Below are 24,863 nucleotides of genomic sequence, written 5' to 3'. Positions count from 1 at the left end.
TCCAGCTTGTCTGCGACCCTGTAGAACAGGATAAATGGCTACGGATAATGGATGGATAAAATTTTGACCTGTTTCCATACATGCTGTTAAAATTTGGGGTCAACTGAACAAGAATTGGCAAAGTTATTAGATTGTGAAATGATATCAAATTTTTTGAAACACCCTGTATATTGAACATTTAAAGGTACAATATACATTTTTTTTTAAATTGTGACAAATGTTAAACAAAAAAGCAGACATTTTGATTGCACAAGTATTCACATGCCTGGGTCAGTACATAGCAGAAGCCATGTTTGTCTGCAATTATAGCTGCAGGTATTCTCAGATATGTCTCTATCCTGATATTTTTACTTATATGTCTGGGCAAATTTGCTTAAGCTCTGTCAAAACTACAAAATGTGGACAAGTTCAAGAGGGGTCAATATTTATGCATAGTACTATAATATTATTTGAGTGTATAAATATTCCATTATTGTCCAATTTGTTGTGTGACCAATCCAGACTGCCCTTACCTGCCTCACTATTAAATTTTGCCGTGTGTGCGTGTGTGTGCGTGAGAGACTCTACACTTTATTCATTGCCTCAGCGATGCTGCATGGAGTTAAATGTGAGGTCAGTTATGTAATATAGTAATAATTAGTGAGGAAGTTATAGACTGTCTTTCTTTTTCCAGGAACGATATAGAGCTACACAAATTCCTGGACACTTCCAGCTTACACTACTGATTCGATAGCAATATTTGTGTCCATGCGTTGCTTTGTCATACACTTTTTAATTTTGGTTTTCATGACTAGAGTTGGGCGGCACGGTGGTGTAGTGGTTAGCACTGTCGCCTCACAGCAAGAAGGTCCTGGGTTCGAGCCCCGGGGCTGGTGAGGGCCTTTCTGTGTGGAGTTTGCATGTTCTCCCCGTGTCCGCATGGGTTTCCTCCGGGTGCTCCGGTTTCCCCCACAGTCCAAAGACATGCAGGTTAGGTTAACTGGTGACTCTAAATTGACCGTAGGTGTGAATGTGAGTGTGAATGGTTGTCTGTGTCTATGTGTCAGCCCTGTGATGACCTGGTGACTTGTCCAGGGTGTACCCCGCCTTTCGCCCGTAGTCAGCTGGGATAGGCTCCAGCTTGCCTGCGACCCTGTAGAAGGATAAAGCGGCTAGAGATAATGAGATGAGATGACTAGAGTTTATTCTGTGCTTGTTTATCATGAAAACTTTACTATTTCCATTGTCTGTAATGACATCTTGACAAATGTTAATGGTAGATTTATTTTATTGATACACACTCATAAGTAATGAAAGAAGTTTTGATGGAGTTTGCCTAACCGTGTTTGCAATTAATTATCAGCTCAGGCACGTGATTTAAATCCATTATGAATTGCTCCTTCAGGCAGGTTGCTTCCTTCATTTTACGTTGCTACTGCAGCCATTTGTCATGCTGTCATAATTAATTCATACAACACAATATCATGCTACATAGCACCATTCGAATTTATCAACACGGTTTTTCATATTGATTATGTGGCAGCTGCTGTAGCTCAGAGGCTGACTGAGTGTTAGGTCTTTTATATCACTATAAACCACCATTAATTAGACTCACCAAAATCTACTTGGAAAGGTCTTTTGTGATTTCTGTAGGAATAAAGGGCACTGTCAAATGTCTTCACCATTCATTTATAATGCTAGTGTCCTGGCCTTTGTGTGGGAAAATAGGGCAGTTTGTCATATTGTGTATGTTGTTTGGTTTGGATTATCAAATGTAAGGTTGTGATATGCAGATTACAGTCAATCTCCTCATACATAGCAGATGCTGTGAGTAAGCAGACGGTCTAATCACGATCTCTGAATGTGTTCACAGAACAGAGTGTGAACAGTAACATTGTGTTTGGTTGAATGGTTGTCACAGAAATCATTGTAGATCAGTCAGCTGACATGATGTTTTTTTCCCCCCCAAATTTGACCAGGTAGGTTGGTCAGCAGGCACATGAGCCTGGATGGATGGATGGATGCATCCATCCATCCATTATCTGCAGCCGCTTATCCTGCGCAGGGTCACAGGCAAGCTGGAGCCTATTTCAGCTGACTATGGGCGAGAGGCAGGGTACACCCTGGACAAGTCGCCAGGTCATCACAGGGCTGACACATAGAGACAAACAACCATTCACACTCACACCTATGGTCATTTTAGAACCACCAATTAGCCTAACCTGCACGTATTTGGACTGTGGGGGAAACCGGAGCACCCGGAGGAAACCCACGCAGACATGGGGAGAACATGCAAACTCCACACAGAAAGGCCCTTGTCGGCTAATGGGCTTGAACCCAGGACCTTCTTGCTGTGAGGCAACAGTGCTAACCACTACACCACCATGCTGGCACATGAGTATATTGAATCTTAATAAGACAATGTTAAATGTTGTGTGGACTGAATATAGTGATACCATTGTGCAGTTGAATGTTCTGGTGGTCAGAAGGGTGTTGGGAAGGTATCGGGAAGTGCTGAGAAGGTTTCAGAATGTGTTTATATTAAATTTACTTGTTTTAGTATGTTATTGTTTCTATAGAAACATGTATGGTGGATGCTCCAAATAATGGTTGTTGTGGTGTTGATATGGTGAAGCTTTCTGTTACCCCCTTTCCACCAACTCGGACTAGTTACTAGTTCAGGGCCAGTGCTAATACTGTTTTGGAGTTACTTCAACTTGCAAACCTTCTAATAACCAGTTTGCTTTTCCACGAGCTAGAGAGCCACCACAGAACCACATCATTACTTTAGTGATTACGTCTTTTTATGTCTTCGCTTTCTCAGCAACGCTATCACCAAGTACAACAACAATAGCAATGGACTACTGGTTACTCAGACTAGATGCTACACTAGCTCTATTTTTTTAATGGTGATTATAAAGTTTTAGTTGGCCTTGTTGGCCCCAGCCCTTAACATAAGCAATTCTTCGTTTTAAACCAGCAAAGTGTAGATGCCACTCTCGAACCAGTTTTCCTGGCCGAGAGCCGGTTCTTTGGCTATTGAAACTGGTTTGAAATTTGGCACCAGCACCGAACCAGCCCTTGAACTGCCTTGGTAGAAAAGAGGTGCGTGAGGAGACGTGTCAGTGTTTGTAACATTAAGTCTGACATGGAAAGTATTCAGGACAGAGTAACATGACTTCAGCAAAGAGAAAATAATTAAAGCTGGTGAGGGAATGGTTGTTTATGGCTATTATAAATGTATATGATAACAGGAAATAACTTGCATCATATTCCATAACATTAAACATAACTATGAAATGAAAAAAGGATGGCGTATTGTTCTTTAATTAATAAATATATTTGCATGTTGGCAAATTGTTATGGTGTAAGAGGAGTAATTTTGGATTTTGTATGTGCTGTTATTAGCAAATAATTCAAGATTCAAATATTTTTATTGTCAATTCACTATATATCCAGGACATAGGGGAGAATCAAAATGCCGTTTCTCCCTCACCTTACTTGTAAAATCAGATACAAATATTTATATTAAAAAAGAAAAATATATATATATAAAATATAGATAATATAGGTAAAAATACACTCTAAAATCAAACATTACAAAATAGCAGTAGTGCAAATACAGTACAATAACCATAACGGAGAAGATGCTTAGAAGAGTAGTTTATGAGGTGTACACGAACAGTAATGCAAATGACCAATAGCAGCAGATACAACAGTAATGAAAATGATTGTGGTGTGATGTGCAAATGGATGAGAGAGTTCTTGTGTAAATGAATGTGTTACAGTCCAGGGGCAGGGGGGCGGTAGGTAGTGGACAGAGTTCAGCATCCTGACAGCCTGGAGTCCAGGGGCAGGGGGTAATCAACTTTTGGGTGGTAATACTAACTCTGCTTTGCATCAAATCACCCTGTAATTTATTATTTTCCCATAACAGCATGCCCTGTTGTGTTTTATTCCTTACATATTGTATAACCACTTGATTGGTCACTGTACCCCCCAATGATTATTGAGACTTTTATTAGTTTATTACACTGAATATCATCTTACCTGTGAATTCAGAAGTCACTATCTCCTTGCACTAGCATTTAGGTGTCTTGGCCTGTGTTCTGATGGTGAGGTTTTGGAGGGAACATTAAAAGAAGGGACTGTATTATAGCTTTAAGAGATCCTTAAGTTGTTTATGTGGCTGTCCTGATGTATCTTATTGCTGTTTTGTGTCATTTTCCTTTCACAATTCTACTTTAGAAATGTTATATTTAGGAAACTAAAAGAGGTATACACTACTGCATGCTGACAGACTATGTTATGAAGCATTAATTATTCATGTATTCATGGCGATTTGTGTGTATCATCTATTGAAATCCAAAATTACAGCCAGAAACACTGCAGGGGGAAAAATGACACATCTAGCAGCTTATTGTAATTTTCTAGTCTCAGTTAGATCATTCTTTTGCACCACAAGTCGTTTTAATTTTGTGCTATTAATTTTTCATTTTCTTAGTATACTCTCAATTTTTGTCTAGTTAAATATTGTGTTCCTTTTCCAGAGATAACAGCCCTGTATTTATATAATTTCAGAATTTAGTTGGTGGAACTCAGGCACTTGGAGTCTGCAAACAAATTCTTTACTACTGTAAACATACGAATAAGGGATGCTGATCATTACTTCTAGATTCTATCATCCATACATGCAGACAGGAGGCTTTTAGCTAACTGCATATCGATGATATCTTTTGCAGTGCTTTCTGTTCATAGGCATGAGTAGGCCTTTGCACCCTGCCTCATATTAAAACAGAAAACCCATCTTCCTTCCTTTTTTAGTTTGTTTGCTTTTACAGAAGGCCTTGCTTTTATCCTTTTGGTAGGACAATAGAAATCTCTTACTCTGGCGAATTTTTTTGTGGGTTTTATTTATTCACCCCCCCCCCCCCCCCCCCCCCTTCCTTTCGGAATATGGTCAGCTAAATTTTCACATTTCACACCACATAAAATCTCTCTCTCTCTCTCTCTCTCTCTCTCTCTCTCTCTCGCCATGATTTCACTGTCCCATTATCTTCCCCTATGTAATATTGATCCATTTTTTTTCTCGATGGCTTAAGTTTTCAGCATTCAGTTAGCTCTTTTCTTTTAGCACCCAGACATAGCAACCCTGTAGAGGTTTCAGTGTTTCTGTCCATCCTTGTCTGTTCATCTGTCAAAAGCAAAGGACAAGATGGAGGATGAGTCAGATTGACAAAATGGCTTCAAAGTTCCTTGACATACTTTTTATTTAATTCATTAAAATTTATTGAACAATATTTATGGAATAAAACTCAATGCTGCATGGAAATAATCAGTGAAGGGGTGGTGTAATATAACAATGCAAAACTGTGTTATCGTTACCACCCCAAAGGTGATTATTTTCCTATAACAGCATTAATGTACGACACATTATGCATTTAACTGCTTGTAGTTACACATACGTTAGAGCACAGTGAAATTCTTTCTCTGCATTTAATCCATCTGAAGCAGTGAACACACAGACCCAGAGGGGAACAGTTGGGGGTTAAGTGCACTTCAGCTATAGATATAGGAAGAGAGGGAAAGTACTGTTCATTCACTCCCGCTCGCTCCTGCTGGTCCAACAAATCGAACCGGTGACCTTTTGGTCCCAAAGCTGCTTCTCTAACCTTTAGGCCATGGCTGCTTCCACAGTCTCATGATATTCATTCATTTTCTACACCACTTATCCACTGTGGGTAGCAGGTGAGCTGGAGACATTCCGAGCTGACACTGGGAGAGAGGCAGGGTGCATCATCAGTCTACTAGTGCATCTCAAACAATTAGAATATAGTGGAAAAGTTCAATATTTTCCATCAGTTATGTATGAAAGTGAAAATTTAATATATTCTAGACTCATTACATGTAAAGTAAAATGTTTCAAGTATTTTCTATTTTAATTTTGATAATTATGGCCTATAGTGGGCGGCACAGTGGTGTAGTGGTTAGCGCTGTCGCCTCACAGTAAGAAGGTCCTGGGTTCGAGCCCCGGGGCCGGCGAGGGCCTTTCTGTGTGGAGTTTGCATGTTGTCCGCGTGGGTTTCCTCCGGGTGCTCCGGTTTCCCCCACAGTCCAAAGACATGCAAGTTAGGTTAACTGGTGACTCTAAATTGACCGTAGGTGTGAGTGTGAATGGTTGTCTGTGTCTATGTGTCAACCCTGTGATGACCTGGTGACTTGTCCAGGGTGTACCCCGCCTTTCGCCCGTAGTCAGCTGGGATAGGCTCCAGCTTGCCTGCGACCCTGTAGAAGGATAAAGCGGCTAGAGATAATGAGATGAGATGGCCTATAGCACAAAAACAAAACATTTCTTAAAATATTAGAGCATTTCATTTCGAGTTTAAGTAAAACAGTATAAATACTGTGTATCTCTTGGTCTAGTTCAGTACACGCAACCACAATTATTGGGAAGACTGCTGACTTGACAGTCCAGAATATATATATGACGTAGTTCTGTGGTGGGTCTATCCATCGATCCACCCACCCATCATCCATAATTGCTTATCTTGTGCAGGGTTGTGGGCAAGCTGGAGCCTATCCCAGCTGACTGTGGGTGAGAGGTAGGGTACACCCTGGCACCCTGGACAAGTTGCCAGGTCATCACAGGGCTGACACAAAGAGACACATAACTATTCACACTCACATTCACACCTATGGTCAGTTTAGAGCCACTAATTAGCCTAACCTGCATGTCTTTGGGGGAAACCGGAGCACCCGGAGGAAACCCACACAGACACAGGGAGAACATGCAAACTCCACACAGAAAGGCCCCTGTTGGCCACTGGGCTCGAACCCAGAACCTTCTTGCTGTGAGGTGACAGTGCTAACCACTATACCACAGTGTCGCCCCTGGTTCTAGTCAGCAAACTGGTTCTTAGAAGGTTTGCAATTTGATCCAACATGTTTGTGGGAAGGGGGAGACCTGATTTACAGTACATTAACATGTCAAAAACTTTATAACTTACCAAACTGCCAAAATGCTGAGGCTGTGATCTTCTGTGGTACAGAATACTAGGTAAAATGCTAGTTTAATCCCATATATTCTCATTAAGGTTATAATAATAATAATAATAATAATAATAATAATAATAATAATAATAATAATAATAATATTGACTTGATGCCCATTAATACTCCATACTAAAACACTGACTATAATAGAAAATGTGCAGTAAAAGGGCTTCCATGCATATATTTTATTTGTTATTATCTCTTATTTATTATAAATATCTTTTCTAATATTCTAATTCTTATTTAAGCAATAGAATAGTTATTCCTACCACATGATTCAATACTGTAATTCATTTCAACAGAAGACATTAGCTATTGCAAAATAAAGGCATGCCATGCACAAGGGAATCAGTGTTGGAGTGGGTGTTTGGATTTGGTGATCATAATCTTAACAAGAATCAGTTTCTTCATGTTCCATTTCATTATGTTAGGTAATATAACATGTAAAGACTAGCTGAAGGTATGAGTCTCAAATGCTTTTCCCACCAAGAGTAAAATGTAAGAGACATTTTCCTGAAAACATAAACAACTAAATGAGAAGAGAAGTACATTAAGAAAAAAAAAACATGTAGAAATATATGACTACATGCTTGTTCCATAAATAGCTTTTCAGTTCATGCTGCTGGCTAATCATTTAAATTAAGCAGGTACATTAGGTTTAGCATGAGCAATGATGTATGCCTCTATAACACTGCGTGATTAATAATCAACTGTCAGGATTGCTTATGTGAACAAAATTAAAGCTTCCAGGGGAGTTAAACTGAGTGTACTGTACAAAATGGAGCTTGTTTTGTAAATGTATTTTTTTGGTCCTCATTTTACTTGGATCAGGTGCCCACTTGTGTGTTGTGTTTGCTGATTGCTGTTAGCACTTTGGCAGTGTAAAGAATGAGATGTCCATAATGCTAACCAGGACAAACCCATTCTTTCTCTTCTCAGTAATCCCTATTCAAGTGACAAAATTATGGAGATTTTCCTTCAAAAATGTTCTAGTTGTGCGACTGGAAATACAGAATAATTTGATCAGAAAAGCAAACTAATATTTTAGTGCTTTCTTCTATTTAAGCTGATGTGCAACTTGAACTAAATTTAGATGACATTTTCCTATTAAATACACAATATCTCATCTCATCTCATTATCTCTAGCCGCTTTATCCTTCTACAGGGTCGCAGGCAAGCTGGAGCCTATCCCAGCTGACTACGGGTGAAAGGCGGGGTACACCCTGGACAAGTCGCCAGGTCATCACAGGGCTGACACATAGACACAGACAACCATTCACACTCACATTCACACCTACGGTCAATTTAGAGTCACCAGTTAACCTAACCTGCATGTCTTTGGACTGTGGGGGAAACCGGAGCACCTGGAGGAAACCCACGCGGACACGGGGAGAACATGCAAACTCCACACAGAAAGGCCCTCGCCGGCCCCGGGGCTCGAACCCAGGACCTTCTTGCTGTGAGGCGACAGCGCTAACCACTACACCACCGTGCCGCCCTAAATACACAATATTAGAAAACTAATTATTCCAGAAGGCTTTTTAGAAAAGAATAGGCTCTTCCTCTGTTTCCAGGCATTACCACAGATTTTATCTGCTCTGGCTATAATCTGTGTTCTGGCTGCAACTGACTGACTTTTGGCTCTGTTGGTCTCTCTCTCACGCAAATCTATCTTTGTGTGGACACGCAAAATGCATTCCCTAGCTCCTTACCTAAACCTAATTCCAACCTGATCCCTAAAACTTAGTCTTAATCCTCAAACAGCCCTCTGGAGAAGTGAGGACCAGCCAAAATATCCTCACTTCTCGAAAATTGCCTCACACATATGTAAAAAACATATTCCAGTCCTCAATACATAGCATGTACACACACACACACACACACACACACACACACACACACACACACACACACACACACACACACACACACACCTCATTTGTATTCTCCCCTACACCATCTCCCACCAAGTCTCTTTTCTCATAAACAGCAGACGTGATCTCCTTGACGTGCTAATTCTCATTTAATTGCATTTTCCTCATTTCTTTTGCCTCTTTCACCATGATAATGCATCATGTCTCCAAAGGAAACAAGACAAAAATAGGATGACTGACGGCAAGAGGGTTTTAAAAATAAACAAAAAAAACCCTCTTTATCTTATTGTATTTGGTTGTGTATATATTTGTGCTAAAGGAAGCTTTTATGCAGTATTGGGCCATTTTTTCCACTCCTGAGTGCATGGTGATGTAATGGAAAGCAAACAGATATAGAACTTAAACAAAATTCTTTTTGTGTCTGAATGAAGGAAAAATCATAAGCCTTATTTGGTGATGTGGATATAGTAAGTAGAAATAAGTGTATTTGTACAGTTTTCTGTTGTGTGGAACAGTGAAAGCAGTCGTGTGTGTCTATATAATGAGAGCGTGAAGGTGGTGTTCACACAAACAAAAGCTCTGCCAGTGACGCACTGCTGGAAAGCAGATGATCCCAGGCCTGAAGTCATCAACCCTACAGCGAGACTGTCAAAGCATGTCTGCTCACAGCACACAAACCCAAGGATTTGCATCAATCACTCATCTGCCCCTTTTCTCTCTGGCTCTCCCTTTCTTACGCTCTCTCTTTCTCTCTGTAGTGTACATAATGTTCAAGCATCTGGCATATTTTGGAGATGTGTCTGTACCTGTATCTGTGTGCTTCTTTTTGCAGAAAAAAAACCCACGATATTTTTAAATTCCACCTTAACACTGCATAGATACATTATGTTTCAACAAACCAAAGCTTCATGGTCATGATCAAAAACAATTTGACAGTCCTTTAATTAAGAAATAATATATGCGCAAGAGTGCAGTTATACAGAATATTGGCGTAGCTGTGATTCAACTTGGCTAATCATAGCCTCACCGATATTCAGTAACCGCATGATTGTGAGTGCAGTCTTGATATTATACAGTGATATTGCTATTATCTTGTTCTATAAACGACAAATTAATATCAAGTAACTGACATTTCAGAAACGATACGGTCAAATGTTCTGTATATTTTTGCACTGCTTCGGAAATAGATCCTAAAGAAGCTACACTCACTTTATGTTTAGCTAACCCAGGTTTATTTGTACAGTTCTGTTAAAGGTGCTTCCTGTGAAACTGGCTTCCCTTCTTCTTTTTCACGTGCATCTGACGAGCTTTTAAGCCAGAAGTTATATTCACGAAAAATGTATTGTTTGCCATGTCTACTGATGATTTTCCTAACACTACTGTAGAAACTCTTTTGAACTAGGAAGTGTCAAGTGGAGTGATACACATGGTGAAACATCCCAGTGCAGTTATATTAAATAGGAGCACTCTTGTAATGGTGCTCAACTAATCAGATTGCTGGATCAAAACTAACTGTTGTATAATTAACAGTTATTTCATGAAATCAAGTCGTACATGAGCTGATGAGGCGTGTAGCACCGAGTTGGCTATAAGCCATGTATGATGAGATTGAGTGGAATAACTGTTTTATTCTATCCACATTCACTGGATTTTGAGAAACGGAGCATTTTTATTTTTGGCAAATTTGATAAATAAAAACTTTATACAAAATGTCTGACAAAATCATTTCCACCTTGAATGTAAACAAACGGTGAAATGACAGTAACAATTTGTGAAAAATGCTATAATGATAATTTTTGAAAAATAAAAAAAAGTCTTACCATCAAATACTTCTATTCCATATTTTGTTGCTTTTTTGTGTATTTTTGGGGTTTTGTTTTTGAGTAGAGTTTTTATTTCATCCTCGGTTGGTTCAGCAATACACTCCGCCATTTTGTTTTTTTCTACACACGGTATATGAGCTGATAGCCTGGTAGTAGAGTAGCCAATCAGAGTGTGTGATTGCTCATATCCAGTGAATGTGGATAGAATAATTTCATTTCTACCTCAGTGCTGTTGAGCGCTTGCTTCTGATTGACACCTTCTGACCAATTAGCAGTTCCGACTGAAAGGCAAATCTCTCATCTCATCTCATCTCATTATCTGTAGCCACTTTATCCTGTTCTACAGGGTCGCAGGCAAGCTGGAGCCTATCCCAGCTGACTTTGGGCGAAAGGCGGGGTACACCCTGGATAAGTCGCCAGGTCATCACAGGGCTGACACATACGGTAGACACAGACAACCATTCACACTCACATTCACACCTACGGTCAATTTAGAGTCACCAGTTAACCTAACCTGCATGTCTTTGGACTGTGGGGGAAACCGGAGCACCCGGAGGAAACCCACGTGGACACGGGGAGAACATGCAAACTCCCCACAGAAAGGCCCTCGCCAGCCCCGGGGCTCGAACCCGGACCTTGTTGCTGTGAGGCGACAGCGCTAACCACTGCACCACCGTGCCGGAAAGGCAAATCACATCTTTATATTATTTTGCTTGTTCTAATACATTATGCTTTCTAGTAGCATCTCATTTACAGGAACACATAATCTAAGACTAATAAACAGATTTTTAAAAAGTGTGCTGTTTTTTAACAGAGAAATATGTGGCAATGCTTTCTGTAAGGAGACATCTGTTTAACATTTATGGAAGGAATTTCAGGTGTCAGTGATTTTTAAAGGTCATTAAGTTTTCTGACACATGAGACTTATTTTGTTGTAATAACTTCAAGAATGACTGAGTGACTGTTTTATAACATCAAACTTTGGAAATGTGAGCATATCGACATTATCAATGCTAATTGGCACTAATGATGAAAATACTGAGTTGACGAGACCACCTGGCAAAAGCATTGCCATCAACCTGAGTTTTATCATTTGCATCTTAAAGTTAATTTTTTTTTCTCCACTCATCCTCCAACGATGAGTCAAAGACAAGCTTGGATACTGTATATTAAAACAAAATGTTAAAACAGCCTGAAGCTGTTTCAGATTCAGACACACACATGTTAACATTATTATTATATCAAGTAATATCCAAGTAATATACAGCTGCAGCCAAACCAAAACTTAATCTCAGCCATATAAGCCATCATAGGCACTTTCACTGCACATTTAGCATTTTCCAAGTCCACTGAGCTCATCATACGGTACCTCTACAGTGGATTGGTGATGGATTTGCAGTTAGAATAAAGTGCTGCTAAAACAGCATGCATCATTTATTTTTTTTATGCATCAAGTAATTATACTGCTGGGTAGTTAGATGCCTTTTACCTAAAACACAAGCAAGACAGGAATATGTTTCAAAACTGGCCTCAAAGTTAAACAAAAGAAAAACAAGAATGTATAGATGATGATTAATAGAAATGCATTTTAGTGTGTAATTTAAAAGTCAGTGGTGCAGTAACCATCAGATGGTACAGAGATGCTATCTGTGAAATTGTTTCTAACTGTGACATATCAAGACAAACCATGCAGTTGTGCACAGATGTTGTGTGCTTGCGGCCTGAGTGTGCTAATGGTGAGAGTCTAACCTGGACAGGTGGCAGTCAAATCGGAATTAGTATCAGTCACTTTTTTTTTTTTTTTGCATGAATCACTGTGACTTCCTGCAACTTACTTACAGTCCCATGCACCAGACTATCCACCTTGGGAGGCAGGTCCTTCAGTGCCATGGCCCCCAAGCTCTGAAATTGTCTCCCTCAATCTCTCCATGACTGCTGTTCTTTCTCAACCTTCAAATCTGATTGAAAGACTTTTCTTTCCATGGATACTTCTCTTTCTCCTCCTTTGTTTAGTCTAGCAATTTTTCCCCTATAAAGCAACCTTGGGTCTGTGAAAGGCACTATATAAGTTAAACTTATTATTTTATTATTACCTGCTGAGGGTCATTCCACTCAACTGAACAACAGAATTGAATCGGACTCAGATCATTTATAATGGTTAGAATTAAGACTGAGGTCTCCAGCTCCAATATAATACAATACAGTTTAATATGTAGCTCATTAGCTTAGAAATCAATTAAAAGTTAACTAAAATATGAAGTTAATTTCTCCAATTGACTCAATATTTCAAATCAGTAAATGCTGTAATCATATGGAGATTATTATTATTATTTCAGTTGATTGTGGTAAGAAGTCTGGATGGGTGTGCCAGGCATTTTTCTGGATGATGGTAATTATCTGTCACACTTGATTTTTTTGCTTAACAGTGGTAAGAAAAATCATATTTTATTGACTTGAATTGAATCTGTGTGTGGTTTAATCTCATCTCACAAATGAGAAAACCAACTTGCTTGGTCATTTCGTCTGTATCTCATCATCTTTAATTGTTGACCATCTGCATAAAACTGATAAATGATTTGTGATTGTTTCATTGTTAATTCAGTATAATTGGCATACACATAAATTCCTCTCTCTCTCTTTTTCTCTCCCCATCTTGCATGTTTAGTGTGAAGGACATAAATAGCTGGTAGCATTAGACCCACATGTCACAAGACACATCACGCCTCTTTCTCACCTCATTGCTAATTACTTTTGAGTGTCATTATTAAGCTTGCATGTGTGAGACCGTTATGAACCCTGGAGAATTTTACCATGTCCATGTATGCCTTATTCAGTGCATACCCATATACCCCAAGTAAACCTGCATCTCTTTCCCTTTATTTCTCTTGCTTTCTCGTTTGTGTTCCTTTCTTTATTCACTCTGCTTGCTGGTTTGTGGGAGATGAAAATGGAAAGTGGGATTTGAGACACTGATTGCTTGTGATGTACAGAAAATGGGATACACATCAAAAGGCTTTCACTTTTTAACACAGATTAGTTGAAGTTACATTCTAGTGGGATGATATATTAAAACTGGGACAATGGACAGCAAAGCTTTCAACAGGGGATCAGAAGATGTAGAAGAACTTAGATTTAAAATTGACTTCAGGCATATAAAGTACACATACATATAGATTAGGGATAAAATTAGCTCATGTTTTAAGTCGTTCAAATTCTGTAAAGCTGCTTTGCGACAATGTTTATTGTTAAAAGGGCTGTACAAATAAACTTGACTTGACTTGAAACTTGACATACATATAGAACGTTAAGGAAGGAGAAGCAGCCTGACATCTGGCATTTGACAGTTTTAAGTGCTTCTATGTTGGGCTGACTGACATTTGCTTATTGTATGGAGTGTTAAGAGCTAAACAGCTCTAATCCTAGGGTCATGAATGGAAGTGTGCAGCTGGGCCGCTTGCAACCGAAACCCTCGAAAGCAGGCAAAGCTGATTTTTTTGAACTTGAGGCTTTCATTCAGCACAATCATTCCCCAGAGAGCTGTCGATTTAGAAAAGCATGTCTTATTTAAAGGCCAGCCACAATCTCTGTCTGGCTTTCATATAATCAGTCAGCCTTGGACTGTCATAACATCCACAGTATAACACTTGCAACCTGGCAGTGCAATGCTTTGTTTAACTGACAGCACAGATGAATTAATATCTATTTTCTGTTTGTTTGCACAAGAGATTATGTTCTGTTTCTAAACAAGGTGCGGTATATAATTACAATTTGAATCATTGCTGCAGGTGTATGGATTGCAGAATGACTCATAATGAATGCTCATTCGCATGAATATGCATTTACTGGAATTTTTAGCATTCCACCACAGCAGTCTGCTCTGATTGCTAGTCTGCAGGAGAAGCTCATGTTTTGCGTGTGCAGCACTTACTAGCTGACTTTCACAGGCATGAATGAAGGTTATTTTTTAAAACTTTTTATTTTGTAGCTCTGCATATGGGCTGCATTCTGTGACTTAACTTGCTAATTAACCTTAAACCTTTCTATTCACTCCCTCTTGCATACCGATGCTTTCTTTTCAAGACATATATTTAGGTATGAGGATGGTGTCCAGGCTTGGTGTTGTACAGGAATCACTGTAGCAGTCAGAAGGTGAATAAGACGTGTTACAAGAGCTATGTTAACACCTTAAATGAGAACCAGCTTGAGAAACAGCCATGGAAACTGAGAAATCAACAGTGTCAGAATGAGTGAAACTACAGTTGAACAGATACAGTAGGAGAAGGTGGGGTGTATTTACTTTGATTGGCAGCACTTGAAAGCAAAATAGATGGAGAAATAGATTATATCCTGAGTCTCGTTTTTCACCTGGGTTTTTGTAATGTTGAGTTTTTACTTAGTGCAAAATAGCTGATGGGGCGGCACGGTGGTGTAGTGGTTAGCGCTGTCGCCTCACAGCAAGAAGGTCCTGGGTTCGAGCCCCGTGGCCGGCGAGGGCCTTTCTGTGCGGAGTTTGCATGTTCTCCCCGTGTCCGCGTGGGTTTCCTCCGGGTGCTCCGTTTTCCCCCACAGTCCAAAGACATGCAGGTTAGGTTAACTGGTGACTCTAAATTGACCGTAGGTGTGAATGGTTGTCTGTGTCTATGTGTCAGCCCTGTGATGACCTGGCGACTTGTCCAGGGTGTACCCCGCCTTTCGCCCGTAGTCAGCTGGGATAGGCTCCAGCTTGCCTGCGACCCTGTAGAACAGGATAAAGCGGCTAGAGATAATGAGATGAGAAAATAGCTGATGGGAGAACTTGAGAGTTTGATAAGTGATAGTTATAGTATGTCTTTTGCATTGACTTTTTTTTTTAAATGCATAATGTAATATAGTTATTTAACTGAGCAGCACCACTTGGTTAGCCATTTTTATAATGATGGAAAAAAAAGAAACAAAAAATTATTATTTTTTCTGTTTTAGAGGTACTGAAGAAAACAGATCATTATCAGTTACACCCTGATCCTACAGCACTCCTGAGAAAATATCAGCTATATCAGATATTACGACTATTTCTCACCTTATTAACAGTAACCTTGTCTCTGATATTGTGGCAGCAGATCTAAAAATAGCTGCTGTCACCACAATTCTATAATTCTAGCAATATGCCAAGCACATTCAGTCTCTAACAATTTACACAAGCCATTCTAATCTGGATTCTTATTGTTCCATAACACAGACACTGCCCTCATGGGAGTTGTTGGTGACCACCTCCTGTCTGCAGATTCGAGGACCCTTAATGTTCTTCTGCCTTTTGATCTGAATGCTACATTTACCACACAACATTGTTCACCTCTCAGCTGTTGGCATCACAGGTTTCGCCCTCTCCTGCTTTACCTCATTTAACAGTCGGCATCATTTTATTACCATCAACAAACATGAATCCTCTTCTGTTTCTGTTAACTGAAGTGTTGCTCAGGACTGTGTACTTCATCCACTACTTTTCATAGTCCACATTCTTCCCTTTGGCCATATTAATCACAGTCACTGCCCTAGTTTTCACTGTTGTGTGGATGACGTGCAGCTCTGTAACAACACCATATCTAGCAGAGTCTTTGCACGACTGTTTTATTAGCCTGCATATATGATCTCAAGCATCGGATGCAAACTAATTAGCTTAAACTCTTCTAATTGGTGCCAAAGCTTTAATATCTAAGCATTTATGCCTGTGCTTTGATATTGATGTTATTATTCGACTGTCTGAAATTGCTTGGAACCATGGCCTAATGTTTGATTCATCATTTATCTTTGAATCCCATGTTAGGTCTCTCAAGACTGCATTCTTTCACCTCCACAATATTGCACGACTACAATCTATCCTGTTCCTGCCAGACTACTTGCCGGATTTTAATATATCCAAAATTCAGCTGCGAGTGTGCTCAGATACACCAATGTTTATGCCCACATCGCACTCACCCTTTTAAATTACACTCTATTTAGGTTACCCATCTCTGACCATATTCCTGGTTCTCACATCCTCTAGTTCCAGTTCACTTGTAATCCCCAGATTTAGACTTTCATGGGTGGGAAGTGTTTCAGTATTGTCACACCCAAGCATTAGCATTCACTTCCACCAAGCCTCCTTGAAGTCTCCTCTCTCATTTTATTTTAAGCACAGCTCAAAATCGGTCTCTTTTCTCACTGTTAGACGTCTTTTGTCAGTAACTCATCAGTAACTAAGCAGTTTCTCTTCTTCTATACAGTACTTCTTTCTGTTTTCTGACTTTGCAGCATACCTTATTGCGACTGCTCTTGTCTTCATTATGTGTTGTTGCATGAGATGTTTGTATGTGATGACTAAATATTTGTCATGTGTTACTTGGACTTTGTAAAGTGACTGAGTTTGAGAAAGATGCTACATAAACCCTAAGTAATAATCATTCCTCCATCCAGCCATCCATCCATCTATCAACTATACTGCTTATCCATCAGGGTTGGAGGGGAAGCTAGAGCCAATTCCATACAATAGCTAGAAGGGCACTTGTTAGAGTGCATACATCTTCCAAGCCACATATTTGGATTTACATCAAAATCTAACCAATTATTCCTTGCCCGATGGCCCACCTTTCCTCAAAATTTCATCAAAATCTGTTCACTACTTTTTGAATTACAATGGGAACAGACAAACAAACAAACGGAGGCAAAAATATAAGAAAGAAGAAACCTTTATTTGTCACATGCACACTTCAAGTACAGTGAAATTCATCCTCTGCATTTAACCCATCTGAAGTAGTGAACACATGCACACACATACCCAGAGCAGTGGGTAGCCACACTAGAGCACCCAGGGAGTAGTCAGGGGTTAGGTACCTTGCTCAAGAGCACCTCAGCCCAAGGCTGCCCCACGTTAACCTAACTGCATGTCTTTGGACTGTGGGGGAAAACCAGAGCACCTGGAGGAAACCCACACAGAAAGGCCCTCACCGGCCACTGGGTTCGAACCTAGAACCTTCTTGCTGTGAGGCAACCATGCTAATCACTACACCACCATGCCACCCCACAACAAAACTGGCGGAGTTAATAATAATAATAATAATAATCTTCTTCCTTCTTCTTATTTATTTACAGTATTTATTGTCTGTATTGTCTGTGTGAAGAGCCCTGTCTAATTTCTCTTGCTCGCTCTTATTTTCTGTCTGTTTTTCTCTCTGTCATGCCATTCAGAGAGCCTGTATCATAATAGTAAGCCCAGCTGTATCCCTCAGAGTGGCACTGAAGGCCGAGAGGATAGTAGGGTAAGGTCTTTCAGTTTAACCTGAGAATTTACTCCCATGAAGCTTTGTCTTTATCAATAGTCTTAAATGCCTTTACACTTTAGTTGAATTATATTTTCTGCTCTCTCCTCAAACACCATTTCATTCTGTATTATGGTTTCTTCTTACATTTGTTAATATAAGCTTACTTGTTTTTCCCCTTTTCTTCCAGACAAAGTGTAAGACCCAGGTGCTAATATTGGTGGTGCACGGAGGGAACATTCTGGATCTAGCCAGTGGTGACCTGGGGGCAAAGGCGGCAGATGTGGCCACTCTGTCCTCGGTGCTGGAGAAAGTGGCACAGGCGCACTTTGAGGCTGTCACACACCACATACTAATCAAGTTGGTACCCTGTCCTGCTGTGTGTGCAGAGGCCTTTTCCCTGGTTTCCAAGTGAGTCACTGAGATTGATGTGGTGTTATAAAGTCAGCTTTCATGTTTGAGAAGTTGAGTTAAGTGGGTACATTTACAAATCACTTTATTGTGAGCAGGTCTTACGCAGTTGTATATTTAGAGTTGGGTTCCTTATAGAGATTTTGGCTAAGACACTTTAGTCTGAGACACAATTTGATATAATGTTTTATATCAATAAAGACAAAAAATTTCATACACAAAGGCATGAACCTTTCTTTTATATACTGCGACCACTTTATTGTAATAAAATCCCTGATTCTAGCAGTAAAGGTGCTCTATCTTCCAATGTTAAAACATTTTTAAATATTTCTAAAGTGTATATGAAATGCAGTTTAAAATGACCATATATATTTTTTTAAATAAATTGTTGTAGCGATGGGAGCAGGACAGTGGTATAGTGGTAAGAATTGTCGCCTTACAGTAAGAAGGTTCTGGGTTCAAGCCTAGTGGCCGATGGGGGCCTATCTGTGTGGAGTTTGCATGTTCTCCCCGTGTCCACGTGGGTTTCCTCCGGGTGCTCCGGTTTCCCCCACAGTCCAAAGACATGCAGGTTAGGTTAACTGGTGACTCTAAATTGACCGTAGGTGTGAATGTGAGTGTGAATGGTTGTCTATGTGTCAGCCCTGTGATAACCTGGCGACTTGTCCAGGGTGTACCCTGCCTTTCGCCCGTAGTCAGCTGGGATAGGCTCCAGCTTGCCTGCGACCCTGTAGAACAGGATAAAGCAGCTAGAGATAATGAGATGAGATGAGATGAATTGCTGTAGCGATGGGAGCAGCACAGTGGTGTAGTGGTTAGCATTGTCGCCTCACAGTAAGAAGGTTCTGGGTTCAAGCCTAGTGGCTGATGGGGGCCTTTCTGTGTGGAGTTTGCATGTTCTCCCCATGGCTGTGTGGGTTTCCTCTGGGTGCTCCTGTTTCCCCCACAGTCCAAAGACATGCAGGTTAGGTTAATTGGCGGCTCTAAATTGACCATGAGTGTGAATGGTTGTTTGTCTGTATGTGTCAGTCCCGTGATGATCTGGTGACTTGTCCAGGGTGTACCCCACCTCTCGCCCATAGTCAGCTGGGATAGGCTCCAGCTTACCTGCAACCCTGCACAGGATAACCAGTAATGGATGGATGGATGCTATAGAGACCATTCATCTGCTTCTTGCTCAGTTTTCCCTGACACTAATCACTAATAAAGCAGGCTCTCAATATAATATTCTAAGCAAATGTCTTTGAAATCAATCATTTTTATCCCCGTGTCTGGTTTAGCAAGAAATATACTGATTCATTATTTAGTGTCATGAAGGCAAATTTACATTTACTCACTTGGCATATGTTTTTATCCAAAGCAACTTGCAGTTAAATGGAACAGTTGAGGATTAAGGGACTTGCTCAAGGCCCCAACAGTGGTAGCTTGATGATGCCAGGATTCAAACTCATAACCTTCTGATCAGTAATATAGAGCACTACTCAAATGAGCCACCACTTCCATAGGGTTACTCTTTGGAGTTAAACTCACTTGTGTTTACAATATCCTAAGAAATGTAGCATTAGAAGAGCAGTTTAATTAGCTGCATATGAAGATTATTGAGAGATTCAAGAGAATTGCGTTTGAGAACCACAAAGAGATTTACAGTATGTGCACCTCTGCAGCAGGATTAGGAGAGGTACTGTTCTAAGCTCTTTCAGTCATCAGTTTGAGTCTTGCATGCACTAACTAGAGAGAGATGTATATTAGTGGAGCCCCATAGGCATAGAGTGTGGATACATAAAGAAACCCATCAAGTTGTTTTGTGATGGTTTAGGTCCTGTGCGTGCGTGCCTGCCACCACAGGAAACCCAACAGCTAGTGAAGTGTGAAGTAGAGTAGTAGTCGGGACAGTATAGTCGTGAGTAACTTGTCATTGTTGTCGTCCGACGTTTTGTACAACATATAGAAACAGTATAGTAACTATAACAGTAAAGAAATAAAACAAAAGAGGCTGGCTATGATATAAGAAAATACTACAACCCAGAAACAGATAGGAGCTCCGCTTTTAGGCAGTGCCTAAATCTATATGTTATTGCATCGTAACATTAAAGAGTATGTTAATGTAGTGCTTTTGGATGCTTGCGGAAAAGAGTATTTGATCCACATGACCTCACTATATTGACCAAAGTCAAAGTCTACAATCAATGTTTGATGCCACTGTTGCTGTATGGAAATGAAACATGGACCTTATACCAGCATGAAGTCAGACAACTACAGTACGTACCATCCAACAACGTCACCATCTTATTATGAATATCAAATGGGACCAGTACGTGAGCAATGAGGAAGTCCTAACACGTGCAGGTGCTGAAGACATAGAACTGAAGTTGATTAGAAATCGCCTTTGCTGGTTCAGCCATGTTTGCAGGATGCATGATGACAGACCTGTAAAAGCACTTCTATATGGCGAACTCTCTCAGGGAACTCAGCACCTCGGCCGACCAAAATTGAGGTTTAAAGACACTTGCAAAAATGCCTTGAAGGGTGCTCATGTATTAAATCAATCAATGGAAAGCTGCTGTAGAGAACAGACAAAGATGGAGAGAGCTGGTGTGAGTCATGTGTGACAGTCACAATAACGAGAGGATAGAACTTTATGAGAAAAGGAGAAAGAAAAGAGAGGAGAACAGGCTGTGCTATAACCATTTGCGGTTCAAAAGGCGCTTATTTGTTTATTAGTGTGCTGCCACTTTATATAGACATAGAATGATGTGCTGTTTGGAACCCTTTTCTCCCATGCTGTGTGCAGAATGTCAATCAGAGACACTGAGGAGATATGGTGTGACACACTCAGCAAGCTCATTATAAAGACTGTTATAATCTGTCTGGACTGCTGTTGTTTTATAAGGTCTATAATACTGTAAGTAAGCAGTGGAGGAAACGGCTCAAAGTAGCCAAGTAATGATAATACTCATTAAGAAGAGATGCTCCAGTAATAAATTCTCTCAAAGCCCTGAAAATGGATTTGTCAGTGTGGGAACTGAGAAGGTAACTACTGAGATACAAAATCCATTCCTTACCTGACTAATAGTGAAAACCCTGTGCAGTGCAGAGGCAAGTGAAATCAAAGGGGCTACTATGATCATATGACCACTGTCACATGTTTTCTTGTGTCACTGCGTTTGTGTTTGACTTCAGTTGCTCTTGAAACAGACAGAGGGAGAAGAATAAATGTGCAGTGATGAGGTTCATGGGTTCAGAAGATTGATTTCTGCTTGCCTGCATCCATCCAGCATCCAGGCATCAAATATTCTCAGAATAACAAAATAACATTCATTCTTGAAATGAGTTGTCATATCCTTCATTTATACAACACCTACATGTCTACTTTAATGAAATTCATTGTGCTGCACACTAATCAAGGCATGGATAGGTGGATCTTTTTGTGCACAGTCAATCCGCAGGCCATTTTAAACCAAAATGACTCTGGTGAGACAGCTGGATTGTGAGAGACCAATTTAATATCCTTATGAAATCTCACAGTCTGCTGGTGGGAAGGGCACAAATGGATTTTGCCATGCCTGCATAATAGATTTTGTCATGTCTGCATAGGATGAAAACGCATAAATAAATGCACAGATAAATAGAAAAGTTAAAGGCATCTGAATGCAAGCTTTTGAACTTTTACCCTCTTTTGTAGGAAAATGTTATTCTAAAACCTTTTGTAGCATTAGTTGCAAGTGCCAATTCAATAAACGTTCAGAGACCATTCAAAGCTGCGTCCCAAACTGTATAATGCATGCTTGATAGTATGCCTGAATTGTAATGAAACCAGTGGTGTAGTAACATACTATCTAGTCTCGTACTATTAAGCTTGGGATGCTGCTGAATATTTACAACTATACTTGCATTTCTAGACAACTGACATTTCAAAGCAAAGTAACTTACATTGATATTTGCTACAACTGAGCATCTGCAAGTGGCAGCTGGGATTTGAGCTCACAACATTCCAAGCAGAAGTCCAATGTCTTATCCACTGAGCTACCACTGCCCCGTGTAATTAGTGCATTTAGTAAAACTTATGCAGTGTACATCTGGAGTATGCAACATAGATCTAAATATAAAGATAGTTCAGATGGTTTATCCATCCATTATCCATAACCGCTTACCCTGTGCAGGGTCGCAGGCAAGCTGGAGCCTATCCCAGCTGACTATGGGCAAGAGGTGGGGTACATCCTGGACAAGTCACCAGGTCATCGCAGGGCTGACACATAGAGACAAACAACCATTCACCACTCATGGTCAATTTAGAGCCACCGATTAGCCTAACTTGCATATGTTTGGACTGTGGGGGAAACCCATGCAGACACAGGGAGAACATGCAAACTCCACACAGAAAGGCCCCCATCGGCCACTGGGCTCAAATCCAGAACCTTCTTGCTGTGAGGTAACAGTGCTAACCACTACGCTGCACGGATGTTTTATATCGTATTTAGTTAGGGATGGGGGTGGAGGAGAAACCAGTAAATGTTACATAATATACTTTAATTTCTCGTGCATAGTAGTTTCTCCTCAGAGTATCTACCTCACATTTTTCCATCATAGGAAGTATTCTGGATACTGCAGTGTTTTAAACTGTATTTTGTGAAGTTATCTTGGTGGAAGGACTGGACGTAGTGGGAGGGCAATGGACTGGGTAATATGGATGGTTGGGGGAAAGTTAAGGAATGACTATAATTCAAAAAGTTACTTTGTATTTAGCCCTCAAAACACATATATAACCTCAATCAGCATCAAATACACTTTACCCAGTACATTAGATTTTTGTCTTTTCTTCTTGCTATTTGTTTTGAGTTACTACTGCTCTGCTTTTTTGCCCCAGCCCTTGTATCAGGCTCAGATGCGTCATCCATGGCTCACAGAGGCTCACAGTAATGTTTTGTACACTTTTCTGGCCACTAGCTTCAAGATCTTGAAAACAGAGACAGTTCTGTGTGCTGATTTTCAGCTGTAAAACAAACTTTTGAATAACACAAGTTTTCTAGAGCAAGATATGGCCTCATCTTGTATGTTAATCAGATCCCATCTTTCAGTGAAAGCAGGCATTTCCTGGCCATGTTTATTGACAAAATGTACCACACTGCTGTGCTTAAATCTGGCTTGTAAGACTACAAGAGCTCTGACTTGAACTTGTGAAATGGGTCAAAAACTAAACCTATGTGTAGAAAAAAAGTGTACTGGTGTTTTATTAATGTGCACTAATTATTCTTTCTCGATTATTTTTTAAATCATCTTCAGTGCTGTACATCATTCTGTACACATCACATCAAAAACATCTACAATTATTTATTGTTTTGATTTTATACTTTTGAAGTCCAGTGTAATGTGGATCATTTGGATAAGAATGGTACTTAACTGGAACCTACCGTAGCATTCATTATTTCACACTGAGTCAATGGATGGAGGCGCTAAGATATTGATTATTTTTCAAAGCTACATTTTGTTTAGCTGGAAAGCTGAGTAGGATATAATTACGGTATTATCAGGTTTATCTTTAATCAATCTACTGGCTGCCCTAACAGTGGGATGAAGTCTTATTCACAGTAGATAGCGAAATCCATCCATCCAACACAGCGTAACACCCAAGTAGGTTCTGAAAAGAAGTGAGGACACAAGAGGCAGATTTTGGAGAGTGGATTGATCATTTCAATTATTATTTGTTTTAACTGGAGCCCTTTTTAACACTTTGCTCATCAACTCCAAAAGTAAAACAAATACACTTTTGTGCTTGGGTGTCATTCAGCTCGATTCAGCTCTGCTTGGCCTCAACTGAAACGCTCTTTATCTGGCAGCTCGCTCCTTAAAGTCGGTCTTTTCAGTGGGTTTTTAATCATGAAAAGGTGTAACTGATTGAACATCTATGCACTTGAGTATTTTGAGACCTGGCCGACTGCATTTCTATAGTCAAACTTAGAATTTTTTTATCTTTAAAAGCAAAGGATGCATTACATCCACATGCCCAGGTATGAGTCATACGAAGCTGTGCATGAGAGTGAGAGAGATGGACAGAGAAAGTAAATGAAACCCAATAGCATGGCTACCTTGTTAAGGCATGTGCTCACTGTCATGGTTCTGTCATTCCTTTCCACTCATGCTGCTTTTCATGGGTTATAAAGCTATAGCCTTAATATAATGATGTCCTTCAGGAAAAAGAAAAAAAAATGAAGGACATTCTTTATTGCACCATATAACTGATATAACCTTGTGAGTTTTGTCTTTTGTATTGAACTCTAGAATGATTAATTACACAATGAGTTCTACACATTTTCTACTTTGTGAAATTCAGCTCCACTGCTAACTCTCCCAGCCAATTATCATCATCTCATCTTTTCCAGCAAAGTAAAACAGTGCCAGGGTGCCACAGTAACAGCATCACCAGCTGCTTGCATAATACATTAATTACTGATACA

At 40.0% G+C, this 24,863-nt stretch overlaps 1 protein-coding gene across 8 annotated transcripts in view; it reads left to right on the top strand.

Annotated features, from left to right (window-relative positions):
• The window catches only part of LOC132901549 (membrane-associated phosphatidylinositol transfer protein 3-like), a 111,718-nt gene that overhangs the window by 17,874 nt on the left and 68,981 nt on the right, over positions 1 to 24,863 (top strand). For all 8 annotated transcript variants that reach the window (XM_060944010.1, XM_060944014.1, XM_060944007.1 and 5 more), the window contains 2 exons: positions 17,930 to 18,000; positions 18,191 to 18,411. In XM_060944010.1, the coding sequence (XP_060799993.1) occupies positions 17,930 to 18,000; positions 18,191 to 18,411 (292 nt within the window). The remainder of the gene's footprint in view (positions 1 to 17,929; positions 18,001 to 18,190; positions 18,412 to 24,863) is intronic.

Source organism: Neoarius graeffei, chromosome 17 (assembly GCF_027579695.1).
Source record: "Neoarius graeffei isolate fNeoGra1 chromosome 17, fNeoGra1.pri, whole genome shotgun sequence".
Taxonomy (NCBI): Eukaryota; Metazoa; Chordata; class Actinopteri; order Siluriformes; family Ariidae; genus Neoarius; species Neoarius graeffei.
This window is presented reverse-complemented; position numbering and strand designations above follow the sequence as displayed.